General features: G+C 45.3%; 4 protein-coding genes across 6 annotated transcripts; 1 reads left to right on the forward strand and 3 right to left on the reverse strand.

Moving 5' to 3' along the window:
- Nucleotides 1-6,226: 6,226 nt before the first annotated feature.
- LOC308505039 (uncharacterized protein) lies at nt 6,227-8,662 on the reverse strand (the record flags this gene model as incomplete). The annotated part of the gene is made up of 2 exons (XM_081066698.1): nt 6,227-6,525; nt 8,410-8,662. The coding sequence occupies 2 exons, from the start codon at nt 8,660-8,662 to the stop codon at nt 6,227-6,229; spliced, it is 552 nt and encodes a 183-aa protein (XP_080922824.1).
- Nucleotides 8,663-9,966: 1,304 nt separating this feature from the next.
- SIT1 (signaling threshold regulating transmembrane adaptor 1) lies at nt 9,967-10,899 on the reverse strand (the record flags this gene model as incomplete). The annotated part of the gene is made up of 5 exons (XM_081066749.1): nt 9,967-10,200; nt 10,292-10,359; nt 10,469-10,527; nt 10,611-10,746; nt 10,860-10,899. 5 exons carry the CDS (start codon nt 10,897-10,899, stop codon nt 9,967-9,969), a joined length of 537 nt encoding a protein of 178 aa, XP_080922875.1.
- A 4,077-nt stretch (nt 10,900-14,976) lies between these two features.
- CCDC107 (coiled-coil domain containing 107) lies at nt 14,977-17,418 on the forward strand (the record flags this gene model as incomplete). Of its 2 annotated transcripts, none has more annotated exons than XM_081066446.1 (6): nt 14,977-15,099; nt 15,189-15,340; nt 16,658-16,721; nt 16,812-16,902; nt 16,979-17,091; nt 17,171-17,418. In XM_081066446.1, exons 1-6 carry the CDS (start codon nt 14,994-14,996, stop codon nt 17,416-17,418), a joined length of 774 nt encoding a protein of 257 aa, XP_080922572.1. In that variant the 5' UTR covers nt 14,977-14,993. The 2 variants fall into 2 exon arrangements, with proteins under 2 accessions (XP_080922572.1, XP_080922573.1); XM_081066447.1 differs by having other exon boundaries at nt 14,981-15,099; nt 16,661-16,721.
- A 228-nt stretch (nt 17,419-17,646) lies between these two features.
- Nucleotides 17,647-21,187, reverse strand: ARHGEF39 (Rho guanine nucleotide exchange factor 39). Of its 2 annotated transcripts, none has more exons than XM_081066891.1 (9): nt 20,987-21,178; nt 20,701-20,795; nt 20,322-20,442; nt 19,970-20,088; nt 19,309-19,379; nt 18,938-19,066; nt 18,564-18,793; nt 18,219-18,307; nt 17,647-18,055 (listed from the first exon to the last, which is right to left on the reverse strand). In XM_081066891.1, exons 1-9 carry the CDS (start codon nt 21,122-21,124, stop codon nt 18,040-18,042), a joined length of 1,008 nt encoding a protein of 335 aa, XP_080923017.1. In that variant the 5' UTR covers nt 21,125-21,178; the 3' UTR covers nt 17,647-18,039. The 2 variants fall into 2 exon arrangements, with proteins under 2 accessions (XP_080923017.1, XP_080923018.1); XM_081066892.1 differs by having other exon boundaries at nt 17,654-18,052; nt 20,987-21,187.
- Nucleotides 21,188-22,656: the final 1,469 nt, after the last annotated feature.

A 22,656-nucleotide genomic window follows, 5' to 3' on the forward strand; every position in this document is an offset into this window, starting at 1 on the left:
TGTGGAAAAGTCACAATTTTCTTTTTAAAATATAGGATGGTGGGCCGGCCCAGTGGCTCAGGCGGTTGGAGCTCCATGCTCCTAACTCCGAAGGCTGTTGGTTCGATTCCCACATGGGCCAGTGGGCTCTCCACAACAAGGTTGCCAGTTCAACTCCTAGAGTCCCGCAAGGGATGGTGGGCTGCGCCCCCTGCAACTAGAAAACGGCAACTGGACCTGGAGCTGAGCTGCGCCCTCCACAACTAAGACTGAAAGGACAACAACTTGACTTGGAAAAAAGGCCGGGAAGTACACATTGTTCCCCAATAAAGTCCTGTTCCCCTTCCCCAATAAAATGTTTAAAAAAAGAAAAAATAATAAAATAAAATAAAATATAGGATGGTTTAGAGAATGTCTGACATCAATCAAGGATGTGATTGCTGGAGATATAGAAGGGATTTTAGCAAAAGCATCTTTCAAAGTCTGTTCATAGCTTCAGAGTCAGGAGGGAGAACTGTGGGCCATCTTATAGCACTAAAGGGGACTTGCAGCTCTCATCACTGAAGCCAAAGAGTAGGTCTCCAGTGACTTGCCCCAGGCCCCTCCTTGGTCCTGTCTTGGATGGTGACACAGAAAGCACATTCATAGATGCTGATGGCACAGAGCTATAAGGAAAAGCGAATATACTGAAAGGGAAATTCAGGAGTCAAACATTGAGGAAGGATAAAATGACGGCTCCAAACCACAGAATGAAATGTAATAAAGATAATATAATAAATGTAATGTAATATAAATGTAATAAAGATAATAATAACAGCTAGCATTTATTGAAAAATGAAATTTTGAGTTTAAACAACAAATTACAGAAGCATGTGATGGATGGAGTCCAGCTTAACAATAGTTTATGTACAAAAGTTTGAGGGGAGGGGCATTTTGGAGCTCGAAGGGATCTTAGCCAGCCCAATCCACTTATTGTACAAATTAGGAAATGATTCAGTAGGCTGTAAGCTACTAATTGTGAACGAACCGCTTAGTTCACAAGGAGGGCTTGTGAAATTCTATCCCTTAGGACTACAGCTCCTTTACCAAATGTCAACACTGTGCCAGCCACAAGGACGGTTGCGTTTGAGGGGAGTGAACCCCTGCTGATGAGGCAGCCCTACACGCCAAAAATTGTGCCATGTGACCACCAACTCTTCTGACCTTAGCTGACTGGGCATCTGACTCAAAGCTGTGGCCTATGGGGTGGCCTGGAAATCAGGGATTACCTATTTTTCATTCTCAGGAATTTAAATGGGAAAATATGGAGATGACCACTCCATTAGCAGTGGGAGCTGAGGTAAAAGGTTGCAAAGAGTCTACGTTGGTCCACATGGTAGAGTCCTCCATCCTTAGCAATTGTGCCTGGCTGCTCCCATCTCACATACGTGGAGTGGAGTGATTATCCTGGCAGGGGTCATCAAACCTGATTTTCATGAGATAACGTTGCTGCTACATAATAGGAGCAGGCGGAAGGTATCTGCGTGCCCAAGGGATTCATGGTGCCTCTTAGTGCTCTGTGCCCAGTGATAAACTATCCATGAATGGGCAACTGCAGCCACCACAACCGGAAAAGGGCTCAATAATCGGGGCTCAGGCTCCTTGGAAATGAAGATCTGTCTGTGTTACCCACCAGGCAAGCCATCCAGACCAGCATGGAGTGCTGCTTGAGAGTAAGGGGATGGCAGAGGAGGAAGTGCAGTGTCTCAGTTGCAGCCTTAGAACCAACCACAGCACTGGGGATTGTAGCTTGTCCCACTAACCCTCCTGGTCTACTTTTTTATTCTTCTTCCTCTTTCTTATTTTAAGAAGCAGTGACAGGCTGAACTTAATGAGGGACATGAGTGGATGTGAGCAACGCACTAGCAGACAGTGCCTCAGCCATCCCTGTCCTCTCAGACCTTACCACTTGATGCACACCAGCCTGCCTTCCAACTGCCAGTATCTTTGCCTGCAGCTTTTCTTTGGCAAGTGGCTCTGCCCCAACATATGGCCGGTTAGAGTGGCCTCCCCGCAGAGCAGCTCAACCAGTGACTAGTGGGAACTTGTATACACACACAAGCAACCGCGGCCCTGGGGGTGGGTAACTCTGAGGGCACATGCTACACTAGCTTTCAGAGTTTTCCAATGGTTTTGAGCCCATCTGCCACCATGGATATAAAGTGGTACCTCGCTCTTACTTTAAATTGCCTGTCCCTGTGAATTTGAACATATTTTCATGATTGTTAGCTAGTTGGATTTGCTCTTCTATTAATGTTAGATCCTTTGTACCTATTTTTCTCCCCCGACCAGAATTTTATTTTGAAACATTTCAAGCCTAAAGGAAAGTTGAAAGAATAATACAATGAATACTTGTATGTCTGTCATCTAATATGTCAGTCAAGGTTCAAACTGTTCTCAAACCACATAAAAGAAATGACAATTATGTGACATGATAGAGGTGTTAGCGAATTATGGAGGTAATCATATTGCAATATATAAATGTATGAAATGAGCACATTTAACAATTTAAACTTACAATGTTGTATATTAATTATATCTCAATAATAAAAGGTTCAATCAAAGAAGCAGACCTTCGGGATATGCATATACATATACATACACAGGCACATATAGATTTTTTTCAACTAAAAGATTTGCTACAGGGAATTGCCTTTACACAATTATGCAATTGTAAGAGTGGATTGAACAACCTGTGAAAGGCCATTCTTTGCTTCTGCTGCTGGAGCTTGGAATCGGCAGGGCAGGCTGTTGGGAAGGGAAGACGGATGGAAAAGTGGGGGAGCAGGGATAAGCCAGAACCACTCAGGACAGACTGGAAGCTGACTCAATCTCTTGCTGCCTCCAACTTTGATGGTGTGAATGCCTTGCAAGAGAAGCTGTGCTTTTACCCACCGGGCTCCACTGCTCCACTGGAATGCAAGCTTTATTAGTGCAAGGTCCTCGCTCAGAGTAAGCACTCAGTAAGGACAGCCCATTCTTCCAGGGCCATTTATTATGTCATCCTTCCTTTTCCCAATGAATTGAATTGCCACGAGCTCATACACACAAACACCTAATTTTGGATTCCTGTTTAATTCCACTGATCAACTTTTTCCCCTTTTCTTATTGATTTGATTAATTGGCCTTACAGTATGTTCTGATATTTTATAAAGCAAATTTCTCTCTTTAAAAAATATTTTTCCTTAACTGTTCTTTGAGACAACTTGGAATTATCTAACTGTGTATGTACTTTAATTTGGGGAGAATTGACATTTTTGATATTTTATCTTCCCCCCAAGAAAATGGTTGATTTTCTGTTTGTCCCAATCTTGTTTTATGTCTTTTAATAATATTGTATAACTTTCTTCATATGAGTGCTGTGTTTCTTCATTAAATTTACATACTATAAAACTTATGGTTATAAAATGTCATAGGGATGTAATATACATGCTAGCATGGCAGCTATAGTTAGTAATACTGTGTAGCATATTTGAAAGTTGTTAAGAGAGCAGAACTTAAAAGTTCTCACCACAAGAAAAAAAATGTGTAACTATGTGTGGTGATGGATGTTAACTAGACTTATTATGGTGTTCATGTTGCAATATATATAAACATCAAATCTGAAACTAATGTTATATGTCAATTATATCTCATTTTTAAAAATATGCATACTGTAACTTAGTGATTACGAGGGTAGTCTCAGTTCCAAACTGCCAGGATTCAAAACCCAACTCTAGCACGTTACCACCTAGTGATCTGAGGTAAATCACTTAATCTCTCTCTGTTCCTCAGTGTTCTCTTCTGTGAAATAAGAGTAATAATAGTAATCTATCTTAAGAGAGTGTTGTGAGCATTGATTGAATTAATACAAAGTGCTTACAAAAGTGCATGGCATTATGGTGACTGTAATTGTTATTATCCTAAGACCTTTATAATTTTGGAACTATAAATTGAATATTTCTCTGATTTTTGATTTTTTTGCATGTTATTAGAGTAGGAAAAAAGCAGTTTATTTTCATTATATTTATCTTGTATCCAGTCAACTTTCCAAAAATTGTACTGTCTTTTTACTAGACTCTTTTACATTTCTTGATAATACAATCATATCAGCAAAAAAAATTAGCATTATAATTTTTCAGGTGATCATAGCAATTTATTTTCTTGTCTTACTGCATTTGGTAAAACTTCCAAGATATGTCAATAATAAGGATAACAGCTGGCCTCTCTGTCTAAATTTTCATTTTAATTGAAGTGATTTTAGTGTTTCATCACTGAGAAGAATAGTATTAGGTTTTAGTAAAAAAGTCCTCATTACATTTAAGTGGTTTTCCTCTTTTTATTTTTTACTTAGGTTTATTAGGAATGGTATTAAGTTATACTGGCTCTGTATATTAAGTATGAGAGCTTTCCTTCTTTTCCTATAGTCCTGACTAGTTTAAATGGCATAAAAATAATAATAATAACGATAATAGTAGTTATTATCGTTATTATTATTATTTAAGGTTAGCTAAAATTCAGCTGTGTTGCCATTTGAATGTAGTCTTTTCCAAAAGTAGATTTTTAATCGCTTTTCTAAGATAAGTTGAGCTATTCAAGCTTTCCTCTTTCTCTTGGGTCAATTTTGGTAATTTATATCTTCCTGAAATGTATCCATTTCCTGTAAATTTTGAAATTAGTTGATGAGAAATTTTAAGCTATACTTTTTTAAATAATTATTTAATTCTTTCTTCTATCTATAATGATGTTTTCTTTCTCATAACTAATCTTGTCTTTTTTACTCTTTTCCCCCCTATTTGGGTTTGAAAGAAGTTTGTTTTGTTAGCCCTTTTAAGTACATTTTTTATTTGTTTTTTAATATTTTCATTTGTGTTCCATTTCATTCATGTCTATTTTTGTTATATCCTGATTACTTTGGTTTTCTTTTCTTGTTCTTTTTATTATGTATTGAAATAAGTACTGCATTTATTTTTCCTTTTTTTTTTAAAGCTTGCTATCTTTATAGTATTTCAGGGATATATGATACAGGGTAATTGAGAGGGATTCTGGTATTACACTGCTTTTTCATTCAGCATTTAAATTTTGTGAACACAGTAATTTTGTTCTTTTTTGAAAAAAACAACTTCATTGTATTATGATTTACATGCAATAAACTTTTGCAATGTTAAGTGTACAATCCTGAGTTTTCAGACCACTTTCCCCACTTTCAGCCTGTATCTTATTGCCCTTGTTGGATATCAGCATTATCATTGCTTTCTGCTTATCTGCCTGGTATCCCTTTCCCACATCTTTATTTTGAATTGTTGATTACCACTTTGCTCTATGTGTATTTCTTTTAAGTAATATGGACCAGAATTTGATTTATAACAAAATCTGACAGTCTTTTAACCCAGTTCACTCATATTTACTGTAATGAGTGATGTATTTGATTTATTATTTCCATCTTACTTGTTTTTAAATTTTTTAACATTGTTGTGAACTTTTATTTTGCTTCGCTGGGTTGAATGGATAGCTATTCATCCCATTTTTCCCCTTGTTAATTTGGAGTTTTATTGGAGTCATTTAATTTGGAGTCATTCTATTAATATTATCATCCCTTGCCCTGTTGTTTTAAATAGACACACATGACCCTTCTAGTATGTGAAAACAGAACTATTTACATCATACTATACTTATCTTCTACTTCCTCCCCACCTCAATAAGATGTGGTCTTTAGAATACTTTCACTACCCTTCCCTCCTCCTCTTTCATCCTCCCTACCTTAGATTCTGTAAACTTACTTTCCCCTTATACCCACTACCTGATTCCAGAGTTTTATTGAGATAATTAAATCCTAATTAGAATTTCCCTTACAGTGTGTTCCACCTGTTCCAAAAGTTCTTATTTAGCAGTTAATTGTATGTTATAAATATAGAGAGAGATATATAGATCATGGTTTGTTGTTCCCCATTGCTTTCTTTCCTTTTTATCTTCCCCTATTTGGAAATCTCTGTTCTGATTCATTTGTTATTCCATTAGAGTCTTCAAAGTATTTCTCAGATGCTATACTTGGTGACTTTTGCAAATCTTTAATATCTTTCTTTCCTCCTTGGCTGGATCTGGGTTGCAGGCCTTTTCTTTCATGAACTCACATTTAATTTTGCTATCTTTTATTTATTTATTTATTTATTTATTTATTTATTTATTTATTTATTGCCTTCTCAACAATTTCTCACTTCATTAGTCATTTCTAGTTGGAGACACTTTGAAGCAGAGTAATATTATCTCCTTTTAGCATGGTCCGACCCAGCTGTTTTCTTGACTTTGTTTTAGAATGAATCTCTTCTGCATCATCTAATACGAGGTTCATATATCCATCAAAACCAATGATACAGCCCTCTATCCACATATTCACTTGCTCATATAGCCACACGTGAATCCGAGATCTATGCAAGTATCTGAAGATGAGGTTAATGGGCTGCACCATCATTTTCTGCACTTTTTGGCCCTGGCTATGGTACGCCCATGGTGGAAGCTGACCTAATTTTGCTATCTTTTAACTTCCAGGGTAGCAGATAATAATAAAGAACTTCTTTCTGCCTGAAAGTGTGCTAAGATTTCCCATATCCTTAGAGCCTAAGAATTTTAACCTGTATATGACTAAGTATGTATGTTTTCCTGTCAATCCAGTCTGGAACTTGTTTTTCTTCAGCCCAGGGAAATTTCATTTATTATTTAATGATGACCTCTCCTCTCCTGTTCCTTTTTCTCCAGGAACTCATAGCATTTTCAGTTACGTATTCTGGGTCTGTTGCAATTTCCGATCTTTAACCACATGATTTGCACCTCCATATTTTTGTTACATTTTGAGATACTTCATCTATTTAATTTTCTAGACCTATTTTTGAATGTTAGCAGTGACCATCCTCTCCTTTGATTTTTCTATGGAAAGTTTTAGTTCTGATGTTACATTATCTTACTCAGGGAAATTTTCGGTATTTGAATTTGACACAGATCTCCTCCAGGCTCTCATTTTTCTCAATCAGAGATTTGCCTGTTTCCTCCAGCAGCTCTCTTTGCCCTCTAGTTTGTCTGAGTTCTCCCTGCCTCAAGGACTGAGAAATTCAACCCACCATTAGTTTTTTGGAGAGCGTGGGAGACTCAGCAAAGCCCTTGATTGTTCTTGGGAAGCAGGCTATTTCTCGGACTTGCTGCCTTCCTGAAGGTCCTTGCTCTTGGCTCTGAGAGTCTTCTCCAGAAACTTGTCTGCAGAGAATTCTCTGCCTGGAGCTCAGTAGAACGCATTTAAAGTTCCTCACCTACAGCTAAGAGTTGTCAAAGTGGATAGGAAGGGAGGTCTTCATAGGGTTGCCATATGCCCAGAATCTAAGTATTATTAACAGATACAGTGATAATCACCAAAAGACTTTAAAACAGAAGCCATAATAGTAGTAGGTCAGAACGCATAGTTAGGAGACAGGACGTCTAACTTACACTGCCTTACGTTGTAACGTCCATAACCAAGAAGTTCGGGAAGCAGATCTAGCTCTGGGCGTGGCTGGCTCCAAGGTTTCAAATGAAGTCATTAAGACAGGTCTCTCTCTGTGTCCCAGCTCTGTTTCTCTCCTTGCAGCCAAAACCAGCTTGAAAGTTTAGACTCATTTTGACAGAGAGCCGAGCAAGGCCAAAGATGGAGGGGCCTTGATTGGATGGCTTCCGAGGCCCCACCCCACCTGTAAGTAATTCGTTAAGAAAGTCCTATAATCATTGAACTTTTGCCCATCCCATTTGTTCTTGGGTTGAACGCTCTCCTCCCAGCTGGGATCTCAGGAAGAGGGGGAAAGCTAGTGCCCCAGAGGGCCCTCACAGCTTCTCCTAAGGGCCTGCCCTCTGAGAATTTGCCTGGGACAGGCAGTTCTGGCAGAAATTAGACACCAGAGAGGCCACTAAGGGAAGCACCTGGAGACAAGGAAGGGGCAAAAACTCCCGGGTATTTGGTAAGGTGAGCCGAGTTGACCAGCTAGAGAGATGTAGCAAGGGGCCTCTCAGGTGTTTCAGACACATCCGGCTGCCCCCAACTGATTTATTTCCTAAACGTAGGGATCAGTTAGAAAGTAGCCACAGACCTTGCATTCAGTCATGAGGGCCTGGGCACCAGCCTCGGTGATAGACAGGATAAGAAACTAAGAAAAACTAAAGGGTTGTAGGGGAGAGAGAAGAAAGATGACGCAGGCTTCAGGGACTGGAAGGAAAACAAAATTCAAGTCACACCCAGCTCCGCACAGATTGAGTCCACCGTGTTCTCCGAAGGAGGGAGGCGGCTGCTCGCCGAGCGACAGTGCTTGCGCTCGCTGCGGTCCCACACTGGACCTTGTGACTGCCCAGAAACGTCGGACTACATCTCCCAGCAGGCCACGGCCCAGGCAGCACTACGCCTGCGCAGAGGTGGTGGCGAGGCCGCGCCGTACCAGGTGAGGGCGCTCGGAGCTTGGTCCTGAGCCTGCGGAGGCTGCGGGCGCCGCAGAGCCCAGCAGAGAGAGTGAATCTGAGATGGGAGGTGTTTGAAGCCTCTGCTGCCATTCTGGGCTGGTCCCCAACCCGTCTCTTCCCGGGTCAAGGCCTCACGTCCCGCAGCCCGCCGACACGTTGAGCTGTCTTCAGCACAGCAGCCCTCAGAACCCCACATCCCGCTGCCAGTGGTTCCCCGCATCCGGTGCCCGCCCCCGAAGCCAGCTTCCCTCCCACACAGCCCTAGCTACCTGCCTTTAACCGCGACCCGGGCCTCTTCTGGGGAGATCCAGGTTGAGGTCTTCAGAGATCCAGAAACTCCAGGGCTTTGGGGTTATTGTATGTGTATACAGAGGAGGTCCCCCTTCTTATTGGGAACACCAGGTCGGTCTCAGGCACACAGTTCCCCACTCTGGTTTTACGTGGGACTCTTAAGTGGTAAGGAGAGAAGTTTGGAAATAAAACCCTCAGCTTCCCCTTCCTTCTGCCCCTCAAACCTCAGGCCCATCAAGCCAGACCTGCCTCTCCAGGGACCCTAGAGTGAGATGGCTTAGACCTCAGGTTGTGGAGGGTGGCAACTTGTTTACAGAGTCCGTGGGGAGAGCACAGGTAAGGGGCTGGTGAGTTTGCAGACCCCAGGTGATGGGAGTGGGGTGGCTCTGAGTACAGATTCTGAGGGTGTTCTAGCAGCAGCAGCAGCAGCTGTGAACTGGGCTCTGGGCTCCACCCCTGGCACCCATCCTTTAGTGTTGATGCTGCAGCCCCTCTTAGGCCCTCTTCCCCAGCCGGATGCCCCCAGGAAGTGTGCTGTGCAGACAGCAAAGCTCAAGCCCACCATGTGGGGATTGTTGTAGGTCTATAGTACACTAGATAAAATCTGAACACTTTTTGAGAAGTTTTATTTGAAAACTTGGGGACACAACAGAGGCCGCAGGATGATGACTGGTATTCTCCTGCCAGGCTTTTCAAGACAGAAGCCAGGCTTGAGTTCCTCAGGTTGCTATTATAGGTTCCAGGACCCCTCCTGCATGTCTGCTCACGAGGGATATACTCAGCCAGGTCCTCTCAGGTTCTTACCCCTCCCCCATTGCCCACTTCCTGTGTCTGAGGAGACACTGAGGTGTCAGGGGTACACTTAAGAGAGCAGTACTGGGGAGGATTTGGTTAAACTCCGGAAGGAGGAAGAAGTGAGAACCTGGGAGTTTGGTGCCTTAGAGGAATAGATAGAACAAAGAGGGGGATGAAGGGACCCCTGTCTCTGCTTCCTCCATCCTCAAGAAATGGGGAGCCTGTCGGTCCCTGGAGATATCTCCCTCACAGCTCAGATAGGAAGTTTGGGGAATATCACCTCCTGTGACTGGGCAATGGTGCGTGTCTGGGGTTTGCTGGCAAACAGTCATTACCCAGACAGGACAGCAGTAACTAACCCCTGCAGCAGAGGAGGCGGGGTGATGCATGCTCCACTGTGCCCCGGGCTCCATCTCAGCTGGGTGCAGGCTGGCTGTTGGCATAGGCCTGGTCTGGGAAGGAAGCGCGGGCTCTGCGGGTCTGGGCACACACTGAGGCATAGAGCTCCGGCTCTAGACCTGAAGCCTGGGGCTTTGGCTCCGAGTCCAGCAGCACCTCTGAGTACTTGATGGGGGTTCCAGGGCTAGGGGTCCGGCCCTGCGGAGGCCGCAGCTGCAAGCTGGTGTAGCACATCTCCTCCTCTGCAGCCTGGAGTTGCAGGGCTGTTAGAAGTTCACTGGACCCTTGAAAAAGCCCCCACTTCCTCCCCTCCCCTCTTCCTTGAGCACAACTGACTCACCCTGGTGGGGCCTCCAGGTGTGGGATCTGGATTCTGCTGGGCTGGCCTTGGTTCTTGGGACAGCCGTCCTAGGACAGGGAAGAGGGATCTGGTCACTTCTTTTCCTCCTCCGGCAGCCCTTCATCCCACCCACCCAGGATCTGGCCTCTGTGTCCCTCCCCTGTGCCAGCTTCCTACCTGTCTTCAGATAATGCAGGTTCCCATACAGGGGGACCTCTTCCACAGACCCTCCAGAACTGCAAGACAAAGTTGGGATGAATGGGGACTTCTTGGTAAGGAGAAATTCTCAATTAACCCATCTCTGTCTTTCCCCACTCACTGTCCCTGTCCCGGATGGCTCCTGCTCCTGTCGCTAGTCCATCGGGACAAGTGTGCAGCCAGTGAGATGAGAAGCAGCAGCGTCACGGCCCCTAAGAGGGCCCACAGTCCCCAGGCCTGCTTCATGGAGGGGATCGCTGTGGATGTGAGAGGATGGGAGTGTTACTGCCCAGCCCAACCCTCCAGATCCTTGCAGGTGGGATATGGGGCCACATGACCCCTCCCCCTGCTCCTGCCCCGCCCAGCTTACCGGTCATTAGCAGGTCTGTGCAGTTGTCACATTTGCTCATGACTGCTGATGTGGGAACCAAATCTGCAAGCACCAAGCCCTGAGCCAAGGTGTCAGCCTGTTTATAGCCTGATAGCTGCAGCAGCCCCCCTTACTCCCACCCCTCCCTGGGCCTTGCCCCCACCACTCGTCATCCCCAATACTGGTAGTGGCAAAGTCACTGGTTTCCGGGGAGGAAAGGGGAGGGGAGGGATGAGTGAAAGAACAAAGACACCACCCAGTGCCTGCACCTGCGCCACCCAGCAGCTCCTGAGCTTCAGCACCAACCCCTCCCACCCCTACCGGTGGCCCTGTACCTCCTTCAGTCAGAGAAGAGAGAAGATGGCCTGAGTTTATTGTGCCACTATGTAGGGGAGCCCACGAAGACGCCGAGGGGGACAGAAGTGGCATGAGGTAGTACCCACAAGACAAGGAAGACAGGCCTTCTGCCACAGGGTGCCTGAATTTTCTCTCCAACTCTGAGTCCCATGAGGGGGAATGTATTCCTCAATGAGCATGCTATAAAGTGGAATGTGATTGGGAGGTCTCCTGGTATGTACAATCTCACCACACCCTAAGGTGAATGTGTTAGGATAATCGCTGTCATTGTTATTATTACTGGTATAATAGTTTGGGGGTAGAGGAAACTAGGTTTCCCACTCCTGACCCACTTCATCCAAACTGTCCCTAAGAACTGTCATTCTCAAAAGTTAGTTGAATTAAAGAAACCTCTGCTCCTGTTCCCTCCTGGGAAGCTGAGCCCTGTCTGTGTGCTTATTCACTTCAGGGAGTGGAGTACTTGCCTTGTCCAGAAACAGCCAAATCAGGTGGAGGCTATTGATCTGGGAAGAGGGTGTTTAAGTTCCAAATATAAACCTTAGACCAGAGGTCAGAGATATGTTTTGTCTGGCCCATATAATGTTTTTAAAAATTAAAAATTATTTCTATGGTCTGTGGAGAATTTTAAAACAAAACCAACTAAAAATCGGTCTCCTCTTTATTACTACCGTGTTTAACAATTCTAAAAACTGCCAGTGATAAAATACTCCTCTCTGAAAAATCTTGTGTAGATCTAAGTGCTAGATTCCTGTGGTTACTGGTGAATTTTAATAATATACAAGCTTCAAAATAGCACATTAGCATTACTTATCCTTTAAAAAACATTGTAATCTACATGGAAGTTAATCTGGAGAACTAGTTATACCATTGGCTCCTGACACAAGCAGATTCATCTACATGTGTTTATATCTAGAATCAGTTCTTAATAGTGTGGAATTGTTCAAGTTTGCTTTGGGCACAATTTCTGTCTCCTTCCCCTGTCATAGTACATAGTCCCGCGCTTAACCAGTAGATTTAAAATAAACAATGATAGCACAATGATTGTAAAGTCAAAGGAATTGAACTTGAGTTACTTTAATTGTGTCATTGTAGGTGACCACTTGGAGTCTTTATATTGAAAATATACTGGAATTTATTATGAAATGGAATTTGTATGAATCTTTGCCAAACTTCCATACGTTTAAGACTTTTCCTAAGTATTTGTAGGTCTGTCGTTTCATGAAAAAGAAATCTTTTGAAATGAAAATTAATAAAAGGCCGTCTTTGATCAACTATGAGTGGAGACTGACAAATATGCCTATCTTCTCTATTAAATATGAATATGCAAAGGTTTCTTTTGACAAATTTGCAGAAGTTAACTTCACAAAAAGAAATTGTAATGTTATCACTCAGATAGATTAATATGTAGATATAAGTTTTTTGCCCCTTTTCTCAAAAAATACAATAATATAATTAAGAAATAGTAACTCAATACCTTTTCCTTTCTTGTCCTGTAATGCTTAATTTTTAACTATATATATTTTTATACTGTCATCATTATATCAGACATTCAATAAAACAAATAATTCACTGTCTGAATTTCTGGCTGTTATTATTTGTTCCATTTCCTGATTATTACTGAAAATAATTTTGTTATATAGAAGAGAAGAATTTTTAAAAATCATTCACATGGGTATAAATATGTGAAGTATGACACTGATTCCTTATTAACACTTAAAAAAGATTTCCAAGTTTTGAAAATCCCAATTTGTTGATATTTGGAGAAAAAAATCAGAAGATCTGGCAATAGTGGGCCCAAATTCCCTAAAGTCAACAATCAGTTAGGGAGCATTTATGATATTGTACCTGGCCTGAACCACTTGTTCACATTGACTATGCCAACTGGCTTGGCATCAAGGTTTGAATTACCCTGCTCTGCAATCCAGGCTGCCTCTGGGTAGTTAGCTAGACCATGACAATTCCCTTGGGTGTGGGTCTCTCCCTGTCCTGCCTCCTCCGTTTCTGGAAAGACAAGATACACTCGTGCTTCATTCATTTATTCAACACACATATACTTCATTCATTTAATACACATGTACCGATTGCTTGCTTATGTACTGAGCTCTGGAGATATACATGTGAGTGGAAAATGGTTTATTTCCTCAAAGAAGAGCTCTTGGTCTAATTAGGACGACGATCCTATGTATCCCAGACAATGTAAAAGACAGTGTGGGACAGAGGGAGACTACCGGAGACTACCTAAGTCCACCTGGAGAAGTTATGGAAAAAAGGAGCGGGATGAGCTGGGGGTGCGGTGATGTAAAGCAGATAATACGGAGACAGAAAACGGTTGGAATCTCCGCCCTATCTCTTACTTGATTAATAACTTACTGAACCTTTCTAAACCTTGGTTTCCTCATTCTTTAGAAGAGCTTAATTATATTTACTTATTGGTCCGTTTTAAACACATTAATTTCATTCAAAAAAGATTCATTGAGTGACTGCTCGCGCCAGGTGCTGTGCTAGGCTATAGGAATAAAATGGTAAAGAAAAAGAGCTATGGCCCCTGCTCTCGTGGAATTTACAGTCTAGAGATATTGTCTTTCTATAATTAACTTTATTGATTTTAATAAATTAAAATGGATTTTTCCAGCTTTATTGAGGTATAATTGGCGTAATAGTGGTTTGAAGAAAGCACTAATGAATATATTGGCAGTTAAAGGTTCTGAATTTCAAATATATGGTGATGGAAGGAGAACTGACTCTGGGTGGTGAACACACAATGGGATTTATAGACAATGTAATACAGAATTGTACACCTGAAATCTATGTAAATTTACTAACAATTGTCACCCCAATAAATTTAATTTAAAAAAAAAAGGTTCTGAATGAAGGGAACACACCAGCTGAGATCTGAAGGTTGTGCCCACGTTAACAGCTCGGAAAGGAAATGGCAGCGGAGGGTCCGGGAGAGGGTTAATATACAAGTGCCTGGCTCGTAGTTGCTGCTTAGGTTAAAATCACTGTGTAGCTAGGCACGAGTCCAAAACAATTCAAAACACTTTATTTGGATGAACCCCTTTGATCAACGAAATCGTGAAGCGATAGGGATAACCAGTCACCTGGTTAGCAGCATTAGTGAAACTCTGCCCAGCATAAACTGCTTGCAAAGCGCTACTTCCTAAAATACAGCCGCGCTGAGAATGAGCCCCGTGTGGTTGGTGCGCAGGAAAGGCGCACTGCCTGCGTAACTAGAAGAACTGACGGATGACGGCCCTGCAGCACGCCGCTCAGCTCCCCCACCAAGGGTGGGATCGCATCTTGGCGGGTTTAGGGTGTAAAGCAGGGTGGGTCTACGTGCCCGCGCACGCGGCACTCTCTACCATACGGTCCGGGGACTTTCCCCTAGGCGCAAATAAGGAACAAGTCCTTCGTCTGTAGCCTAGGAAACAGGCCTTCAGCACGAGCTACGTTGTGTGTTATGTAAACCGCCCTTTTATAGGTCTATAAGAACATTTATCTTTTGATTAGGGTGAGGATGTTGGTGGCGTGAGACACAAAATCAACTTTCCGATATAATCTTCTAAAGCTTCTGGAGACATTCTAGCTAATATAGAATACTTAAATAGATACTAAGTTAACTAATTTAGGAAAGCTGGGCCAACAGTTCTATGCAAATATTTTAAGACCTGGCCCTGCTCATACACTAAGTGGGCGTGGCCTTCGGAGAGGCCCAAAGCGAGACCAGGTCCGGAGCGCGCGTACGCATGCGCATACCCCTCCTTCTGTCGGCCTGCAATGGCGAGCTTAGCCTCCCTTGCGGGTGTGCTGGGGCTGCTACTTGCGTCTGCACTGCCTGGGGTCCGCGGAGACCACCCCAGCCCTGACCTCCGGGCATACCCAGGTACCAGCGAGGGCTGCTGGAGGGAGGCTGAGACTGCCCACGGGTCCCAGGCCCCAGCTCTGTTGACCCGCCTTTGCCCTCCTCCGCAGGGAACCCCACCCAGGTCGGCCCTAGAGCCACGGAAGCCCGGCGGCGCCCGCAGCCCAAAGATCAGCACGAGCGAGCCCGGGCCAGGTCGTTGCCTTTGGGGGCGCTGTACACCGCGGCTGTCGTGGCTTTTGTGCTGTACAAGTGTTTGCAGGTGCGGGACGACCAGGGTGGGGATGCCCCGGGCCTGAATTTCCCGTGGGGGCGCTATGGTACCAAGAACAAGAGACATCTTCTTGTCAGTCTACAAAATGAACAATTCTTTGGCTTTCCAACATTATGGGGTTATTTTGAGCATCAAGCGAGGTAATGGATGTGAAGGGTGCGTGGTAAATTGTAAATAAATAATGACCATCACATCTCGTCTTCCCAACAGTCCAAAGACGAGATTGTCACTTGCTCAAGATCACCCAGAACAAGTAACTGATCCCAGCAAGTGTCCATACTACAAAAGTGGGGTTCCTGGCGAGACTCCAACCTGGGCACAAGCGGTTGATTACTGTAGTCAGTTTTTAGAGTTCAAAGTACCAAGCAGTCTCATGGGCTTGAAAAGGAGGCCCTGGAATGGGAATTGACAGTACATTTTAGTGGATTTGAACTGTTGAAATGGAAAGCAGTACCTCCCAGGGCTGTATCTTCAACCCTAACCCTATCATTTGCATTGGGAAATAGAGGGCTGAACAAATTTGGAGATACGAAACTAGACAGCATGACTGATAGGGATAGCTAATCATGTGCCCAAATAGGCTTGACAGGCTAGGGTCAGGGACTGAATTTAATGATGAAATTTAACAAGGATAAATTCTATTCTTGGACTCAAGTATTGCCTGAAAGAAACATAATAGCAGCAGTTTATGATTTGACTAATAAAGTTCCGTTGTTTGCTGTGACAACCCATTTACCACATCAATGCTAGAAGGAGGTATTGCACTTTATCTTCTGATCAGAACAGTCCTGGAGAATCTTCTTTTCATGGCACTCCTTTAAGAGCACCACAAGCTCAGTAAAGCAAAGAGAAAAACTGTATCAAATGAACACTGACTGAAAAAAAAATGGTGGTATTAAACCAAAGATGTGGGGCAGGGGGCAGGGAAGGGAAATGACCAGTCTTCAAATTCCTGAGGGGCTGTCATGCTGAAAAGACATGATTGGGGAAGGCTCTAAACAGCACCACAGAAAGGAGATACATGAAGGACAATTTTTGGCTTTGTATATAAAGTAATGACGAGAGCTTTATCAAACTGGAGGGAGCTCTTTTCCTGGAGGTCAGTAAACTGAAGGACCACGTGGGGGCACACTGACATGTTGCTTCATGTCCTGGGTGAGAAGCTGGACTAGATGTGGTTGTGATTCTCTGAGGTAAAAACCCAATAGCTTTCTCTAACTCAAATTATCCTCCTCCTTGTACTTGCTTTGGAGACTGAACTGATGAAGACTCTTGTTGCAGTGTTGCCCTTTCCTTCTTCCACAGCAGGGGAAAGATGAGGCTGCTGTTCTCCAAGAGAAGGCAGACAAGAAGGAATCATTGCAGTCTGGTGGGTTTTGCCGAAGTCTGTGCTTGGTGGGGGAGTAGCGGACAGCAGACGGTAAGTAACCACTGCTTTTCTTTTCTCCTTTACTTCCAGAGCAACAGCTGGCCCAGCTGACACAACAGCTGGCCCAGACAGAGCAACACCTAAACCATCTGATGGCCCAGCTGGACCCCCTTTTTGAGCGGTAAGGAGAACCATGTGTGGTAGGTGAGAGAAGTGGGGGCATAGATTGGGCAGCCTCTGAGTGGATATATCCGCAGTGTGACTACCCTAGCTGGAGCCCAGCAGGAGCTTCTGAACATGAAATTACACACCATCCACCAGCTACTACAAAAGAACAAGCCAAACGAGGGTGTGGGGTTTCCAGAACCAGGTAAGGGGTTGGGAGGTGAGTCTGGTGGAGGCACAGACCAATCTCGGAAACGGGACCATGCCTGACCTTCCTCTCACAGAGGTCAGCATACCCTTTTCTGAGGACTTCTGTGTAAAGGAGGACGAGGAGGATGCTGGGAACAGTCAGGCCTGGGAGGAGCCCCTAAACTGGAGCACAGAGACAAGGAACCTAGCTGCTCCCTGGGGAGTGGAGCAGGGGCTAAGGAGAAGATGCGCCAAGGCTGTGGCCAAGGGCCCCAGTCACAGCCCCTGCCAGGAAGGAGGGACAGCGGCTGAAGGTTTAATAAAACAAAGTCTGTTCTTGTGACTGGATGCTTTTGTGTGCTTTTTCCATTCCAGCTGGTCACACACACACACCCATACTAGGTGCTTAAGAACAACTGGGCCTTCTTGAAAAGCTTCCCTTATTAGGACAAAAAAATGCTGCTTTCCAGTGCAAGAGCTGAGAAGACAGAGGGAGCTCCTGAGGCCTCCTTCATGCCAGCCTCCAAGGCACAAAAATTCCTTTTCTCATATCACATAGCCAAGACAGAAAGGCGTTTCCAAAGAACAAAACTTTACTAAAATCCAGTGGGAAAATAAATTATAAAAACTACATACAACTTAAAAATAGCCACGTTTGCAAAGTTGCAACCTTGACACACGACTGGCCACAGACATAGCACCGAGCTTATCAATCCCAAATCCCCTCATCTGTGCTGGAGGGGCTGGTTCCGCAGAGGTTCAGTTGGGTCAGATCTGGTTTCCTGATTCTTAAGGGCTGGTCAAATAACCCAGTGTGGCTTGGTTCCAAGCAAACACAAAATGACCTTCCTCAAACCATGAAGGCTTCTGTGTTTTGTTTAGTACTGAAGAAGGTTCCTTTATACTCTTGACCCTGCTGACCTCTCACTGAAGTATCATGAGTTCTGGAATCTATAAGATTCTTCTAGTTCTTCTGGCTGCTGTGGAGAAAAGACAGTTTAGGCACTGGCATGAACACTACTGACACAAAATCACCTACAGGGTTGGGATAGGTGATAGAGGACATGAGATAGGATCCGAACTGCTCATTTCTAGCTCTTGGGTCTCATCACAGCACTCTTCCCAAGGGAAGACACAACTTACCTGATGGCCAAAGTCAGACTGTGGTACCAGCGCAACAGCTCCTCCTGGTCTGTGGACATAAGCAGTAGCTTCTCTCGGGGAAAGGACAACTAAGGAGAGACCACCGTTGAGTGCATTGGCTCAGAATAGTCCAGGCTAAAGCTGAAGGCCTTGCTACTCCCATGGAGGTAATTCAGGACTGAAGTGAGAATCAGCTCTGAACCCCAAGCCCGTTATCCTCTTTCAATGTACGTGGCTCAGTTTCTATGCAAGGCGTCCAGGACGAGGAGATAAACAAGTACATACTCATTTGAGGTATATTTCGGGCCTCTCCTACCTTACCTAGGACTCCTGCCTATTACTTACGCTGAGCAGTCCACCACAAGGGCCTCCTGAGTGGCCAAAGACCCTGTGGAGTTGACACTGGGCCATGGGGTAGAGGGCCCGGCAAGCAAAGGTGCCACTCTGCAGTAGGTGCAGTGGGGGTCGAGGCTTGGCCATGAGGAGCACGTCAGAGAAGAGGAAGAACATTCGGGGCCGAGGCTCCCCATGGGGAGGCACCACCAACAGCCAGCCCTGGCGTAGGAACCAGCGACCTAGGGGACGGGGGAGCTGTTATTCTGGTGCGCAGCCCCAGGACCCTGACCCATGGGAACAGAAGGGAGGCTGAGGGAACGGGGGTTCGTGCTGGGAATACAGAGGAGGGCAGATGAAAACTAAAGGGGAAGTAGGCGGACTACCTGAGGTAAGCCCCTTTGCCCGGCGTCCACTGAGCAGAGCCTGGACACGCCGGAGGTGCTGGGCATTCTTCTGTTTCTGACCAATGGAGTGGACTCTCTGGGCAGTCTCACTTATCAACCGAGCAGCCCCTGGAATAACATCGCCCACCCCATTCCCAGCACAACTTCGACTCTGGGTGACTTGTGGTGGTGAAAGACAGGCTGTTCCTAAAGGGGACAAGTGTCAGGGTCTAACTTCTTAGAGAGTGGGCAGGACAATAGGGACACTGCATATGTGTCAGTGGAAGAGGCATACCAGATATTGTTGGAGAGCACAACCAGAAAGGGATAGGCAGCCTCCTGCCGTGAGTTTTGGCAGAGCAAGAACATACGTGTGAGTTGGTGGTGGTCAGGGCTGTTGGGACTTGTGTTTTCCGCCAAAGCAATGACAAGATGCTCATACCTGGAATTAGACAGTTGGAAATCTATGAAGGGAAGTAGAGCTGGGCAGAATTCCCCCTGTCTGACACACACATCATCCCCTACACATACTTCAGTTGCAAGGCCAGGAAAGATTTGCTTTTGGCTATTGTATCCCGTTTGAAAACCTGGTCTCATACCACATGGCCCTCTTCCATCTCACTGAAGAGTCAGGGGCAGACTGACCATAGTTTGGGAGGCCAGATCCCAAGATAACAATTAATCGACCCAAGGAGGAAGCTAGACAGCCTGAGATGAGCTCTTAACTCATCCCCAGCGACAGAAATTCTATGCTAGGCCAGCCTCTCATCTCAGCACACTCTTCGAGATACCCTGTCGCTAGTCCTCTTACGGGCCCTCCTCACTTCAATGTAGGGTTCCACAGTCCCAGCTACGGGCCTGAGACCACAGACCCAGGTAGTCCATGGGTTCACATTTACTCTTGCAAAAGGATTTTAGGAGCAATTTGTCCCAGGAGAGAGGCACTGGGACAGACCTCATGGAATCCCACAAAGCTGATGGAAGCAATCATACGGACTCAGAAGTTGGCTGAGGCAGGGTAAGTTCACTCACTGCTGGAGCCTCTGCAGAGGCAGAGGAAGCAGGTCCTGGAGCTGAAGACCCCCAAACTCAGGGCGGCCTTCCTGAAGCCTCAAGAACCTCCGGAAACGTTTGCTTTTCTTTAGTTGCTCCTGGAGGGGGAAAGGGTTGGCAACAGGGAGAGAAGCCCCTCCTTATATTGTATTCACCTGTGTACACATCCACAGCCCTCAGTAAGCTGTGTGCTCCTAAGAGAACCCATCTCCCTCCAGAGAGCTCTATAAATGCAGGAACAGTATGAATGAAGCTTGGGTCTCCAAAAGAAGAGGAAATGTATGTGGCAAGAGAGAAAGAGGGGAAGGACTTGAGGTCGTCTTCAGGTTACCTGCAAGGTGGTCTGGGACCTCTCTGAGTTGGCAGCAAATTGGATGTAGAGCTCCAGGTGGGGGCAGAAGCCCTCCAGTCCCTGTCCCCAGTGCCCTCCTTCCAGGTAGGGAAGCAGCTCTCTGCGTGGGTGAGGACAATAAAAGAGCGGCCAAAGAACTGCTCAAACACCACATTTCTCATAACCCTATCCTGGAGGTAGTGCTGTTACCCATTTTACAGATGGAGAACAGGGCAGGTTAAGGCACTGGGCCAAGAGCACAGGTGAGGTAGTTGGCAGACTCGGAAAATGAACCCGATTCTCTCAGACTCCGAGCTCCGTGCGCTGCGAGACGCCGGGGCCCTCCCTCCTTTCCTCTCCCCATGCCCCTTCCACTCACTGGCTGGCGGCGTAAATGAGCTCCCAGGGCCCAAACAGGGCCTGGCGCTCTGGTGGTCGCAGGGTGCCCTTGGCTCTCAGAATGCCCACGAAGTACTGCGGAAGGGGAGAACACCGGTATACAGTCTGCTAAAGAGACCAACCCCAAGGCGCAGCTGGAACCTGTAGAAGTCGGCCGGGGCCCCAAATGGCAGGCGGACAGTTCAAGAACCCCCTTAGACCCGGCAGAGACCCTCCCACACCCTGGGGTTCCCGCCCAAGACCGGAGGGCGTGCCGGGCCCCGCACCGTGGTCACCAGCCCCAGCTGTTCCTGGTAGCGCCGCTCGGTCTCCAGCAGCTCCCGGGCGGTGCAGGCGCGTTTCCGCTCCCAGCGGGCACGCTGCTCTTGCAACGGGCACCGAGCTGCGGGGTCCGAGCTCTCCATGTCTGGCCGACCGATCGACACTTCCCGCCACAGCCGGCCGGAGATTCAAATCCCAACCGCTTCGGGGGCGGGGCAGCGGAGAGGAGCGCGCCCCCTGGCGCGGAGAGGCCGCGCTCAGGACGGAGTGTGCGCGGCGGCCAGCCACACGGCTGGGGCTCTCCTCCAACATTGCATCGCCCCAACGCCCGGGTGGTGTGTGGAGCACGCCGGGTTAGGGCCAGGTGGGGCAGATGGGCGGCCCTCCTCTCAGTGGCACTAAGTTGGGGCAGCAACCTGGAATTTGAGTCAGGAGACTTGAGAGTGCAGACACTGGCAGGGCCTCAGTGTCCCAGCTGTAGAAATGGGAACAGGGAAATCGTTACGGTACATATATTCTGTCCTGGGCCCATGCCAGACGCTGGGTTTCAGTCGTTCCCAATGCTTTTACAACTGGGAACTCTCACGGGTCACAAGGTTTGAAATAGTTTGGATCCCGGACAAAAGTTTATAGGTTTTAAGTTACTCGTTTTCTTGTTCCAAAATCTGACGGCCAATTAGCTTCTGGTAAGCAGGTGTCAATAACTAACACGGTGGTTCAGAATTGCTTAATTATGGCCAAAGGCAAAAGTTTGGAGTTGATTAGTCTGTGCTACTTAGTCAAAGGTAGTATGAACCAGATTTTCTTTATTTAGGTCTTTTGAAAACTTGGCAGTAGCTCTGAAGGTAAATTGGCAGTGCCATTTTGTCAGTGTGTATGAGAAATCTTAAAATGCCTACTCTTAATAACCTAGCAATTCCATTTCTAGGAATGCATCCTAAAGAAATAGATGTGTGGACAAAAATGTATGTACCAGGATGTGTGGCACAATGTTGTTTGTAACAACAAAATACTAGAAGCCACCTAAATACCTAGAGGTAGTAAGTTAGCTAGGAAAATTATGGTACAGCCATTCGAAGGAATAATATGAAAGCATTAAAATGATGTAAAAAAGCTATCAATATGGGAAAACGTACATAGTACTGTGTTTCCCCGAAAATAAGACCTAACTGGAAGATAAGCCCTAGCATGATTTTTCAGGATGACATCACCTGAACATAAGCCCTAATGCGTCTTTTGGAACAAAAATTAATATAAGACCCAGTCTTACTTTTGGGGAAACACGGTATATTGCCAAGAGAAAAAAAAAAGCAGGTTACAAAGCTGTTTGTACAATATGATCTAATTTATGTATTAGATATACATATATATATGACTGGAAGAATAACCAAAAGATAATTGTGGTTTTTATCTCTGAGTGATGAGATTGAAGATCATTCAACAAATATTTATTAAGCACCTAATCAGTGCCAGGTACTGGATTGTTGAAGTTAAAGGGGTGAATGGAGGAAATAGGGTGAGTTTTAAAATTCCTTTATACTTTTCTGCCTTTCCCAATTTTCTGTTTGAGCATGCATGCATTACTTTGTAATTTTAAAAAAATGCTATTAAAAACCAAAATGTTAGATAGACTTTAGACCCTATTCCTACCACTCTGGATTCCTAGGAATCTGGG

The sequence above is a fragment of the Rhinolophus hipposideros genome (assembly GCF_964194185.1).
Source record: "Rhinolophus hipposideros genome assembly, chromosome: 11".
Taxonomy (NCBI): domain Eukaryota; kingdom Metazoa; phylum Chordata; class Mammalia; order Chiroptera; family Rhinolophidae; genus Rhinolophus; species Rhinolophus hipposideros.

Excerpts from the sequence above, each read along its gene's own strand:
- ARHGEF39 (XM_081066891.1), bottom strand. The coding sequence starts at position 21,124 with ATGGAGAGCTCGGACCCCGCAGCTCGGTGCCCGTTGCAAGAGCAGCGT. Across the intron at positions 20,443-20,700 it reads CTCATTTACGCCGCCAGCCA|AGAGCTGCTTCCCTACCTGG; the intron begins GTGAGTGGAAGG and ends TCACCCACGCAG. Across the intron at positions 20,089-20,321 it reads GGTCCCAGACCACCTTGCAG|GAGCAACTAAAGAAAAGCAA; the intron begins GTAACCTGAAGA and ends TTCCCCCTCCAG.